Source organism: Anas acuta, chromosome 23, assembly GCF_963932015.1.
Source record: "Anas acuta chromosome 23, bAnaAcu1.1, whole genome shotgun sequence".
In the NCBI taxonomy this organism is placed as follows: domain Eukaryota; kingdom Metazoa; phylum Chordata; class Aves; order Anseriformes; family Anatidae; genus Anas; species Anas acuta.
This window is the reverse complement of record NC_089001.1, coordinates 1,994,361-2,004,788: the sequence shown is the minus strand read 5'-3', so window position 1 is coordinate 2,004,788 and position 10,428 is coordinate 1,994,361. Positions and strand designations below refer to the sequence as shown.

Here is a 10,428-nt window from a genome sequence, read left to right as displayed (position 1 = left end):
GGCGTGGCCGATGGGATTAGTACTTGCATATTAATCACCTCATTTGCATACGTTAATAAACACGCTCTGCACAACCCACTGGGCTGTCTCTTCCTCATTTATTTATTTATTTATTTATTGATTTGTCTGTTTATGTGATGTGCTCCCTGTGGTGCCCACACACAGATCCACGGGGGACTCCCCGCTGCCGGCCCCGTTACTGCAGCCCCCCAGCCCCACAGCCCTCAGGGTCCCTCAGAGGGGTGGTGGGGTCCAGCCCAGGCCGGGCACAGGCACGGGTACGGGTACGGGCACGTTCACGTCACGGCCCCGGCGCTGCAGCTCCGCCATCTCCTGCATCTCCTTGGCGCTGGCCGCCGGGGTCTGCACCTCGAAGGTGAGCTCGAAGCGGCTGTAGTCCACGCGGAAGGCGCCCTTCTCCAGCCACATGCAGGGCTCGAAGCGGTACCCCCACAGGATCTCGTCCTCGGTGTACGAGGTGCGGGCCTGGCACGTCATCCCTGCAAGGGAACATCCCAGGGGAGGCTCGGATGCGCCCCCGAGGGCTGTGACACCACAGGATGCACGTCCCTGCGCCCACACCCTCAGCGATGTGCTCACAGTGAAGCAAGATGGGGACAGCAGGGCCCAGGCCCTCCAGAAGTGCCCGGAGATGGGCTCCTGCAGCCCCCCGTGGTCCCCACCCCTTGCACCCGCTTCCCCCTGAGCTCTGCCTGTGGCACCGGGCACCAGGCCGGCATCCCGACAGCAGCCGGCTTGTGTGGGGCTGGACGGAACCACCCCAATCCCCGTCACTCACCCGTGGCCTCCACAATGCCCTCGAGGATGATGATGATCTCGAACTGCTCCCTCCTCAGCGACTCCGCCGACATGTCCCAGAAGGGGCTGCGCTGGTTGATAACGTGGCAGATGATCTGGGGCTCCACCAGGAACAGCCTGTCCTCCCCGGTGTCGTAGCCCAGGTTCAGCTCCGACTGCTCCAAGGGGATGAACTCCCCTTCTTTGGTCTGCCTGGATTTGATCAGTTTGGCTCTTATTTTTGCGTCCACCATGTGGCTCTCCCGCAGGTCCCCGATGCGGAACATCAGGCAGAGCTTCTCGTCTCGGTGGGAGATGACGCAGTTTTTGCTGAAGATTAAGGTCTGGGCACGCTTCTTGGGCCTGGAGATCTTGACGAACATGCAGCCCACCATCAGGGCATCGATCATGGACCCGATGATGGACTGTGCCATCAGCAGGATGACGCCCTCGGCACAGTTGGCTGTCACGATCCTGGAGCCGTAGCCAATGGTCCTCTGACTTTCCACAGAGAAGAGTAAGGCAGATATGAAATTGTCCACGTTCTCGATGCACGCCTTCCACTCTGGATCGCCGATGTGGTCGATGTCGCCCCTTAGCCATGCGTCAAAGAAATAGATGGTGCCAAAGGCAACCCAGGTGACAATATAGCACATCATGAACACGAAGAGGAACCAGCGGTACTTGAGGTCCACGATAGTGGTGAAAATGTCTGAGAGGAACCTCTTCTTCTCCTGGATGTTGCCCAGGTTCACCTGGCACTTGCCTACTTTGGTGACGTAGCGCTGCCTCTGCTGCTTGCTTGCCAGGCCGAGCGGCCGCTCGTCCTCCATCAGCTTGCAGCGCCGCGTCTGCAGCCTCTCCGCGGAGGGGATGGAGACGATGCTCCGGGTGGGCGTTTTGCTCTGCACGGGGCTGGGGATGGTGGGCACGCTGCGCGTGTGCCGCGGGTACCAGCGGGAGGAGACATCCCGTGGCACGGGCAGCGGGTCCTGGCGCGACGTGCGGCGGTGCTTGGGCAGGTCAACGGTGCTGATGGAGATGCTGGGCCAGCGCCTGACGGGTACCATGTCCTCTGAGTCTGCTCGTCTCTGAAGCAGAGCCGGCTCGCCGGGGATATCAGTGCTGTAGGGCGGGTGGAGATCGTTTGGGACTAGGACCCTTTTCTCAGCAGCGTTGGTGGCCTCTTGCTGTTGGCCGTCATCCACCAGGAGCGCAGGTGTGGCTGGGCCTTTGGGCTGCAAGGGGAAAGGGGTCAGTCCGTGTTAAACCACCCTCTTTATCCTCTGCGCTCCAGGCACTGAACCTCACATGCCTGGGATCCTCTGCACCACACGCAGGACAGCGGGGACCTGCAGGGAGCGGGTGCTTTGCAGCCCTACCTTCTGGGGGAAGGTGCCGTAGCGGCTGGTGTCGGTGGGTGGCCGCGGCAGGTAGGCCAGCATGTGCCTGGCCGTGGGCGCCTGTGCGGGTGGGATGGAGTTCCTGCGGCCCCGGGACTCCTCGCGGAGCAGCCAGCAGCCACCCACGCCATTGTGGGTGCAGAGGTCACGTTCCCACTGCGGCTCCGTGCCGCTGCCAGCGGCGGTCAGCACGGCAGCCATGGCACGGGGCGCTGCAGGAACAGAAGGGCAGCATCAGGTTGGGTGGGGGGTGCACGGGCAGCAGGCTGGGCGGGGGGGGTAAAATTTGGGGTTAAACACTGGTGGGTCCTGCCATCCTGCCAGCAGCCTCCCAGGGCTGTAGCAGGTGAGGGATGTTCATGCGGTCACCACGAGGGGACAGCCCCATGAAGGGCTGGTGGCATGGCACAAATCCTGCAGGCTGCAGCCCGTGGGCCTGGGGCGAGAGCCCTGTCTGCAAAGAGCTCCAGGGAACTCCCAGAGGAAGCAGGTCATTAATCCTGGTGCTGCCTGCACCGTAATCCTGTTAGCTGCATTTCTGCAGCGGCTTCGGCACGGTCCTGCTGCCACTGAGCTGCGGGTGCCCGGCTGCGGTGGGGATGCCCCAATCCATGTGGGTATCCTGCAGCTGGCAGCGTGGCACGGCTGCTGCATGCTTGCACCGCGGTGCCTTACGCTCGGGGCAGCTGCTGTGGCTGGAAGAGCATCGAGCACACCCCGAGGGCTGCTGCTGGGGGCCCAGGCCCTGGGAACCCCCATCTCCTGCTGAGGCCCCCGCCCAGGTGATGGAGCTGAGCTGGACCGGGGGAGGCGGCAGATGGCTAAGCCAATTACCTGCCCTAATTGCATTGCACCATGCGGGGATGGAGGTGGCTCCTTGCTCTGAGGCCACTTGAGCAGCCCCAGCAGCAGGCACAGGTGGTTCCAGGCCCTGGGAAGTTGCTTCGAGGCTGTTCAGTGACAAAATTTGGGATCAGGAAGGAGCTGGGGACAGGAGCAGGGAGGTGGTGCGGGGTACCTGACTGATGGAGCCCCCTCCCTGTCAGCAGTCTGCAGCCTCGCGGTGCTCACAGCAGAACCTGCCCCAGCTCAGCTCCAGGTGCTTTTCCCCCCTGGGGACGGGCCAGGGGCCCTGCTGCCTCATCCTGCATCCTCTGCCTCAGCCGCTGGGTCCTCGCGTGGGCGATGCGGTCGTCTGTCAAGCAGGACTGGGGCTCAGACGCTCGGGTCTTGCAGCAGCTGGGGAGGGAAGTTGCAAACAAAGAAATTCTGCAATAGGGTGATCCTGCTGCAGGCCGTACACGCTCCGGGCAGTCCCCAACCTCCGTGCAGAAACCCCATCCTGGCTGTCCTTGAGAGGCAGCCACGTGTGGTGGGTGAGCTGCACACCCCACGGCTTCACCGCTCCCCACCCATGCCCGCTGTGGGGGAGCCAGAAGCCCTGTGAGCAGAGGGATATTTACAACAAACACAGATAAAGAGGAGGGAAAGTGAAAAACAATTATGATTCAGCACACATCCCTGCTGCGCCGGGCTGCAACAATTGGGCTAACAAGCTTTGAGGTGAGTGCTTTCTCTCAGGAATAATCATCTGCCTTAATTATTTTCTTCCTCAGGGCAGCAGTGGCCAGCTGAGAGCTGACATCTGGCCTCTGGGTGCCCGTGGTGCGGGGCTGGGATCAGTTCCTCTGCTCTTCTGCCTTCCTCTGCAGCAGGAAAAGCAGGAGCTGCAGCTGCAGAAGCCTACGGGTTTGGCGAGCACAGCTCCCACAGGCACAGTGGCAGCAGACCTGTAGCAAGACACTTTATAAAGTCAGGAAATTCGGAAAATATTAAACTCCTTTATTTTGAGATGTTTCCCCTTGATGTGCTACAGCAAACACTCCTGCCAATTTGTTATGTTTAGAGATTTTTTTCCCAAACCAAACGTAATTCCTTTAACAGCCACCACTGTCCTGCAGGAGGTCGTGTTCCTCGAAATCCTGGCAGCGAGGCAGGGTTGCTCTGACCCATGAGGCCAGGAGCTCTGGGCTGCCAGGGCACTGGGTTCTGTGCATCCTTTGAGCATCACCCGCTTTGAGAAGCGCTCACAGAGTCCTCGGGTGCCGTGCTCTGGCTCTTGCTGTGTCTGTGCCCTGCCACCTCCTGCCACCATCCCCTGGCTGCTGCCCCAGCCCATACACCACAGACACACGCCCCAGCTTGCAAACACTCAACGATACCCAGAACAAGCCAAAACAGAGGGATGGCCTTGCAGACACCCTCAGCATCGCGCTCCCACCCCGTCCCTTCCCCTCTCCTCTTCAGGACAGTGGCTGGGAGCCCCCTGCTCATGCAGCCCCTGGTGCACCTACCGCATCTCCAGGCACCGTGCCCGCCGGGCAGGAGTGGGCATGGCCGGCAGAGCTCAGCTTCTGCCCACACCTACAGCTGCTCTCGGGCCACCCCAGCGCTGTCCCGTCTGCCCTCAGGCATCTTCCAACCGGTTCTGGAGGAAAATCCTCTCCTGGCTGTGCCGCACAGCTTATGGGAGGGAAGGGGAGCTTGGCGGCGTCCTCCAATCCTGCTCCACGAGAAGAAGGTCACCCATTAATCTCCCTCAATGACAGGCAGAAATACCTCAAGTTGATTTAATCGGGAGGGCTGGGGCAAGAACCAGATGCACTGCGGGGGCTCGGGGGGCTGGCAGCGGAGCAGGGCCTTCCCTTTGCCCCTGCCACAACCTCCCAGCGTGGAGCAGGGCTGGGTTTCGGGCCAGGAGCACCAGCTCGTGACCTCTGCTCTCCGTGACGAGCGAGGTGCAGGGGCAGAGAGGTCCAAAACCTGGGGCTGGAGGCAAGGAGAAGCCATGGCCCCTTCCCTCGTGAGGTGCCCACGCCCGGGGGATGGAGCCCTGAGGAGCGCGGCCCCACACAGCCGCACCTCCTGACCTCCAGGACGGGGATAACGCACCCAGAGGGCTCACCCCTCACAGAGGATGCCCCCGTGGCGTATTTCAAGTGGGTTAAAAATAGCAGAGGCAGCACAGAGGTTATAAATAACCGCTCAGCCCCAGCCTCACGCGTCCCAGCGTCACCGATACAGCCAGGTTAAGGCTCCACAACTTGCACTGGGAGTTAACCGTGACTGCAGGCCTCAGCTCACCCCACCTCACACAGGCAGCAGCTCCAGCCCTGCCCAGGGAGGCAGCGAGGGACGGCCGGGCCGAGCATGTCCCCTGTCCCCATCCCCTGTCCCCTGCGTGACTGGCGGTGGCCTGCACAGCAGGGCTCCGGGGCAAATACCGGCCCCAGACATTGCCTGGAGGCGGCCTGCAACCGGCAGGACCACGGGGATGTGGCCAGAGCCAGTGCCTGTGGGCAGGTCCTGGCTTACAGGGGGGTTTGGGACATCCAAATTTCCCCTGCACTTCAGCAAGGGGTCGGGAAGGGGGGCGAGAGGTGGGCAGAAAGCACGGTGTGGTATGGAGGAGGCTGCCGAGCAGCCCTCAGTCAGCACCAAGCACTGGAAAGCAGGATGTGTACCCAAGGGCTGAAGGCACCCGGCCCTAGAGCAAACAGCTTCTGGTGACCCTGTGTTTTGTTTTTTTATTGAACAGTCTCCCCTCTTTCACCTGGGTTGTGTTCCAGGAAATTGGCAGAGGCTTGGGGCCAGAGGGAGGCAGGTCCTATGGCCACGGCCTCTGCTGGGGGGCACGGGGCCAGAGCCCCTCGTGTCCCAGCTGCATGGGCACAGTGCCCAGCACCGGGCTCCTGGCCCCAGCAGCACCGACCCCGCTGCTGTGATGAGGAAGGAGCAGTAATTTACCAGCCTTGCCCCCTAATATCCTTCTTGGTAACAAAGAGGACAGATGAATGAGAGATTAGTCAACTAATCTCCCAATGAAGATGAATCTCAAAGCTGGACCTTGTATCCCATTTGTGGGGCTGGGCACGCAGGAACAGATGGGAAGTGAGCGTCAACAGAAAATTAGGATTTTCCTTATGAAGTGGTCTCTCCGTTTTACTTTTTCCCTATCTTTTTTTACAGCAAGGTCTTTTCTCTCAGTCACAACAGGTCCTCTTCTTCCAAAGTGACATCTCAGCCCTACCTCCGTGTCCCAGCTCCCCTGACACTTCACTGCAGATAACCCCAGTGACCGGCCGACGCTGCTCTGAGGACAAATGTTTGCGAAGCACTTTCTGAGGATGCGAAGCACCGCAACGAGGGTAAAGTTCAGTCCTGGTGCAGCACAGAGACTTCCAGGACCAACACCTCTGCCTCCCAGAGCGAGGCAGGACGTCACCGTGCTCAGCTCACGCTGTGATGTGTGGGTCCCACAGCACCTGTGTGACACGGGGCTGCTCAGCCCAGCTTCCCAGTCACCCCCATCGGGACAGAGCTGCCTCTGTGAAAGTCCCAGTCCTCCACTGAGCTCCCGGGCAGCTCTCAAGACCTCCCTGAGCATTTATTTAAGGACAGCAGGAGGGTTGATGACTTAAATCTTCTCAAGAGAGCTCCATGCTGCAGTCGCCAGGAGGGGAGAGGTGCTCTCCTCCAGGCACCCCGTCCCCTGCAGCAGCCGCCAGCTCCTCTCCCCTCCCAGCCAGGGCCGGAGCTGCTGCTTGCCGGGAGCTGCTCTCTGCCAAGACTCTCACTTCAGGGTTCCTGAGGCTCAGAGGATTTGCATGCTTTTATTTAACCCTCCTGTGTATGGACAGCATGGCAAGGCAGGACCACTGCAGCCCGTGAGCCAGGTTTGCCCCGAAGCAGCACTGTCCACACACAGAGATACAAACCAGTGTCCCTGAGGACGTCCTCTCCGAAGGAGCTGCCAGCCCAGAGCATCCACCCCTGGCCTGTCCCCAGCGGTGCAGGGACAGGACAGCAGAACAAGCAGGGAGCGGGGCTGCACGAGCACCAAGTGCTGCGTGAGCACCGGTGAGGGGAAAGTGGGGGGAGAGGGAAAGGAGCATGGGGTCGGTGCTTGGCTTTCCAGAACGGCTTCGCTCCCTGTTGGTTACCCAGTTTTTCCTGCCTAGCCAGCAGTGCCTTCTTTTAACGCAACAAAACCAACAAGACACAAAAAAATGATTGTGGCCACACCCAGGAATTAGAGGTATAAGCTTGAATTTCCCCCTATGCGACTCCGCTGAACGCCAGAAGCAAATCGCAGCGCTCCGTCTGCGGCTGTCAATGGAAACGGTGCATTCATGGAAACCCACACCATAAATGCACAGCTCCAAAAGTGTTAATACCAAAAGCTTCTGCTCACCTAAGCTTATCTCAGCCTCACCAGCGGAGCCGGCGCACAGCTTACAGACGCAGCGTGAGCATGGCGTGGAGCTGCAACACAAAGGTCCAACTGGGTGCAATGTTTCTCGCGCTCTTCGGGTGGGTCTCGTCCTGTGTCACCACTTTCGTGCCACTCTGGAAGAACCTCAACTTGGACTTAAACGAGCTGGAGATCTGGACCATGGGGCTCTGGCAGGTCTGCATAGTCCAGGAGGAGGGAGCGACAGAGTGCAAAGCCCACGACTCCTTCCTCGCTTTGCCGCTGGAGCTGCGTGTGTCCCGAATCCTCATGTGCCTCTCCAATGGGCTGGGGCTTCTCGGATTCCTCCTCGCCAGTTTGGGCTTGGACTGCTGGAAAACATGCGAAGGAAAACCTGATCTAAAGAAATGGCTCCTGCTTGCTGGAGGGGCGGCTTTCGGCATGTCAGGGATCACCACACTGGCGCCGGTCTCCTGGGTCGCCTATAACACGGTCCTTGAGTTTTGGGACGAAACCATTCCCAACATCGTCCCGCGTTGGGAATTCGGGGAGGCGATGTTCCTGGGGTGGTTTGCTGGATTCTTCCTTGCAGCAGGTGGGTTGCTTCTTATCTACACCACCTGCTTAAACAGGACTGAGACGCTGGCTGTGCCTTCAGCAGTCTGCCTGCAGCGCCCAGCGATGGAAGGTCCAGCTGGGACATCTCCATGGGGTCACCGCTCACACCCCAAAGCCGCAGACCTGGTAATTTAAGACTTTGCAGCACTGTGTCCTGTGCAGCTCCTGGCTGTTCAACTTTCAGACAGTTCTTGCATTTTCCAGGATGATTTGCTAATTCCTAAGACAGTGTTGCAGCCTTTTTCCTTCCCATCTCTATCTGTCTGCTTCACTTTTTTCTCCTTTTTTTTCAAAAGAGCAAAAGCTTTTTCTGCAACACTTGCAAACTAAACCTAGTACTGTAAGCCAAGAAGGCAAACACAGAGCAGTAAAGAGCACTTCATGTTTGTGGTTACATTTGCAGCATACTCAGTGATTACGCTATTGCTAGCATTCCCTGGAAATCTCCCATAGTCGGAAATGTGATCATTGTAACACCTATGTCCAGGCTGAAAAGCTCATTCCATGAATGTCCATTTCATTTTGATGTATTCAAAATAAATTATTTCAGTCATCACCGGTATGTTTCTGTGCTCTGAAAATACAACTGCATCTTACACAATGCACTGGGAAGGCTGGGGATGAAGGGGCTGATCTTTAAGGAGCAAGGCTGCAGTTTGAATATGTTTGCATCTAGAAAAAGCTTAGGAAAAAAAAAAAAAAAAAAAGAAGGATGGAAAAAAAAAGGAGGGAAGGAAAACAAGAACGTGCTGATACAAAAAAATGTGCTCCAAAGGCAGAAAGCCCATGGCACTAACCTGGTCACTCACAGGCCCTCATTTAGGGAATTCTATAACGGAGCTGTCTACCTGTGAATAAAAAGGAAAAATGAGAGAGACCCTATTTTGTGGATCTCTTTAAAGATCTCTTCCATGTTTTCTTGACTCAGCTATAAAAATAAGGTTTCCTTTATGTCTCTGTGCTACTGGCAATAGCACACATCACACTGAATTAACACCAAGAATCTTGACAGCAGGAAACCCACTGTTACAGTGCTATTTAAAAACTGAATTTACTGCTGGTTTAATTTTTTTACACTAGAAGCCATGGCTGCACGATCAAAAATAAAGGAAGCCCCCAACCAAAAGCAGCATTCTGCTGGGAATCAAAGTTCGCTTTTCTTCAAAAGTCCCGTTTTGAAATTTGCACTTTGCTCTGAGAGTAAAAGAAGTAGCACATGGGGAGAGGGAAAGAAAACAGACTATTCCTAGACGTTTTTCACACTACCTGGACTTAGGTCAAGGCAGAATATTACAGCCAGACCCAAGAAGGTATTTCAAGAAGTCTGAGCTTCCCGGCCAGCTGCTGTCCTGGACGCATCCCTGCCACAGCTGGTGCCCCCTGCGTGTGTGAGGAGCTCCCCTGGGGATTTGGGGTGTGCATCCAGCTCCCAAATCTTCACCTGTCTCTCTACATCACTGGTGTTGATGGGCTTTAGATTCAGCTTTAAATACGTTGTCCAATCCTGGACACTATGCTAAAGAACATCATAAAAACACCCCACGGTTTGCAAAGAACATCCAAGGACTTGTGAAGTACTTTCCCTTTGGACCAGTTCTGTGATCTTCAATTCTCCATGAAAAGCCAGGCTTGCTGCTACCGATGCGATGTGCTGAGATATCCCTTCCCACAGCCGTGCGGGGAGAGGAGGGACCCAGCACTTCTGTTCACGCCACGTCCTCCGTAATGAACATCAAGCACGGCCCAACAGAGGGGCCAGAGGGGGAGCATTCTTGGCTGAGAAACGAGCTTTTCAAAGAGTTACACAAACTGTTAGCTGCCCTCTAAAGGTCCGACAAACCCACAAAGTAAAGAAACTCTATTTTGGCCATAACTCGTCACCCACACCCTTGGGAAATGAAAACATGGGGGAGGGAGAAAGATGACGACAAGACACTGAGCAAAGGTTTCTTCTAGCTTCAGGACACTCCTCCCTGCAGGCATGACCCAAACTATCCGAACTTAACGGGCACCGAACTGCACTCTTGAGAAGTCTTCATCAGCACTTTTTTGAAGCAGGGTTTGGATATCCATTGGGATATGCATTTATTTTTGTGGCAACATGACAGAATAAAATCTCCTGAGCATATGAATAGCTGGAATCTCCTAATTCAAGACTTCTCTGCCAGACCACATCCTGGTTGCCTGGACGTCAGAATGCCTTGGAATGACACAACAGCATTGCAAAAGTTATCTTGAAATTATGAGTCACTTACTCTTTGTGCAGAGTGAATGCAGTTATTGACTATGTGGTGTCAAGACCCCAGGCTCTCTGTTTAAAATGCTGAATACTTTTCACGCATTACAGTCAAACCC

At 56.7% G+C, this 10,428-nt stretch overlaps 2 protein-coding genes across 4 annotated transcripts; one reads left to right on the top strand and one right to left on the bottom strand.

Annotated features, from left to right (window-relative positions):
- Nucleotides 1-50: 50 nt before the first annotated feature.
- On the bottom strand, nucleotides 51-7,591 carry LOC137843761 (G protein-activated inward rectifier potassium channel 4-like). Of its 3 annotated transcripts, XM_068659382.1 has the most exons (6): nucleotides 7,456-7,591; nucleotides 4,556-4,764; nucleotides 3,220-3,440; nucleotides 2,181-2,413; nucleotides 800-2,036; nucleotides 51-500 (listed from the first exon to the last, which is right to left on the bottom strand). In XM_068659382.1, exons 4-6 carry the CDS (start codon nucleotides 2,400-2,402, stop codon nucleotides 235-237), a joined length of 1,725 nt encoding a protein of 574 aa, XP_068515483.1. In that variant the 5' UTR covers nucleotides 2,403-2,413; nucleotides 3,220-3,440; nucleotides 4,556-4,764; nucleotides 7,456-7,591; the 3' UTR covers nucleotides 51-234. The 3 variants fall into 3 exon arrangements, with proteins under 3 accessions (XP_068515483.1, XP_068515484.1, XP_068515486.1); XM_068659385.1 differs by lacking the exon at nucleotides 51-500 and having other exon boundaries at nucleotides 792-2,036; XM_068659383.1 differs by lacking the exons at nucleotides 4,556-4,764; nucleotides 7,456-7,591 and having other exon boundaries at nucleotides 3,220-4,534.
- CLDN25 (claudin 25) lies at nucleotides 6,993-9,944 on the top strand. Its single transcript, XM_068659399.1, has one exon. The coding sequence runs from the start codon at nucleotides 7,516-7,518 to the stop codon at nucleotides 8,206-8,208; it is 693 nt and encodes a 230-aa protein (XP_068515500.1). The 5' UTR covers nucleotides 6,993-7,515; the 3' UTR covers nucleotides 8,209-9,944.
- Nucleotides 9,945-10,428: the final 484 nt, after the last annotated feature.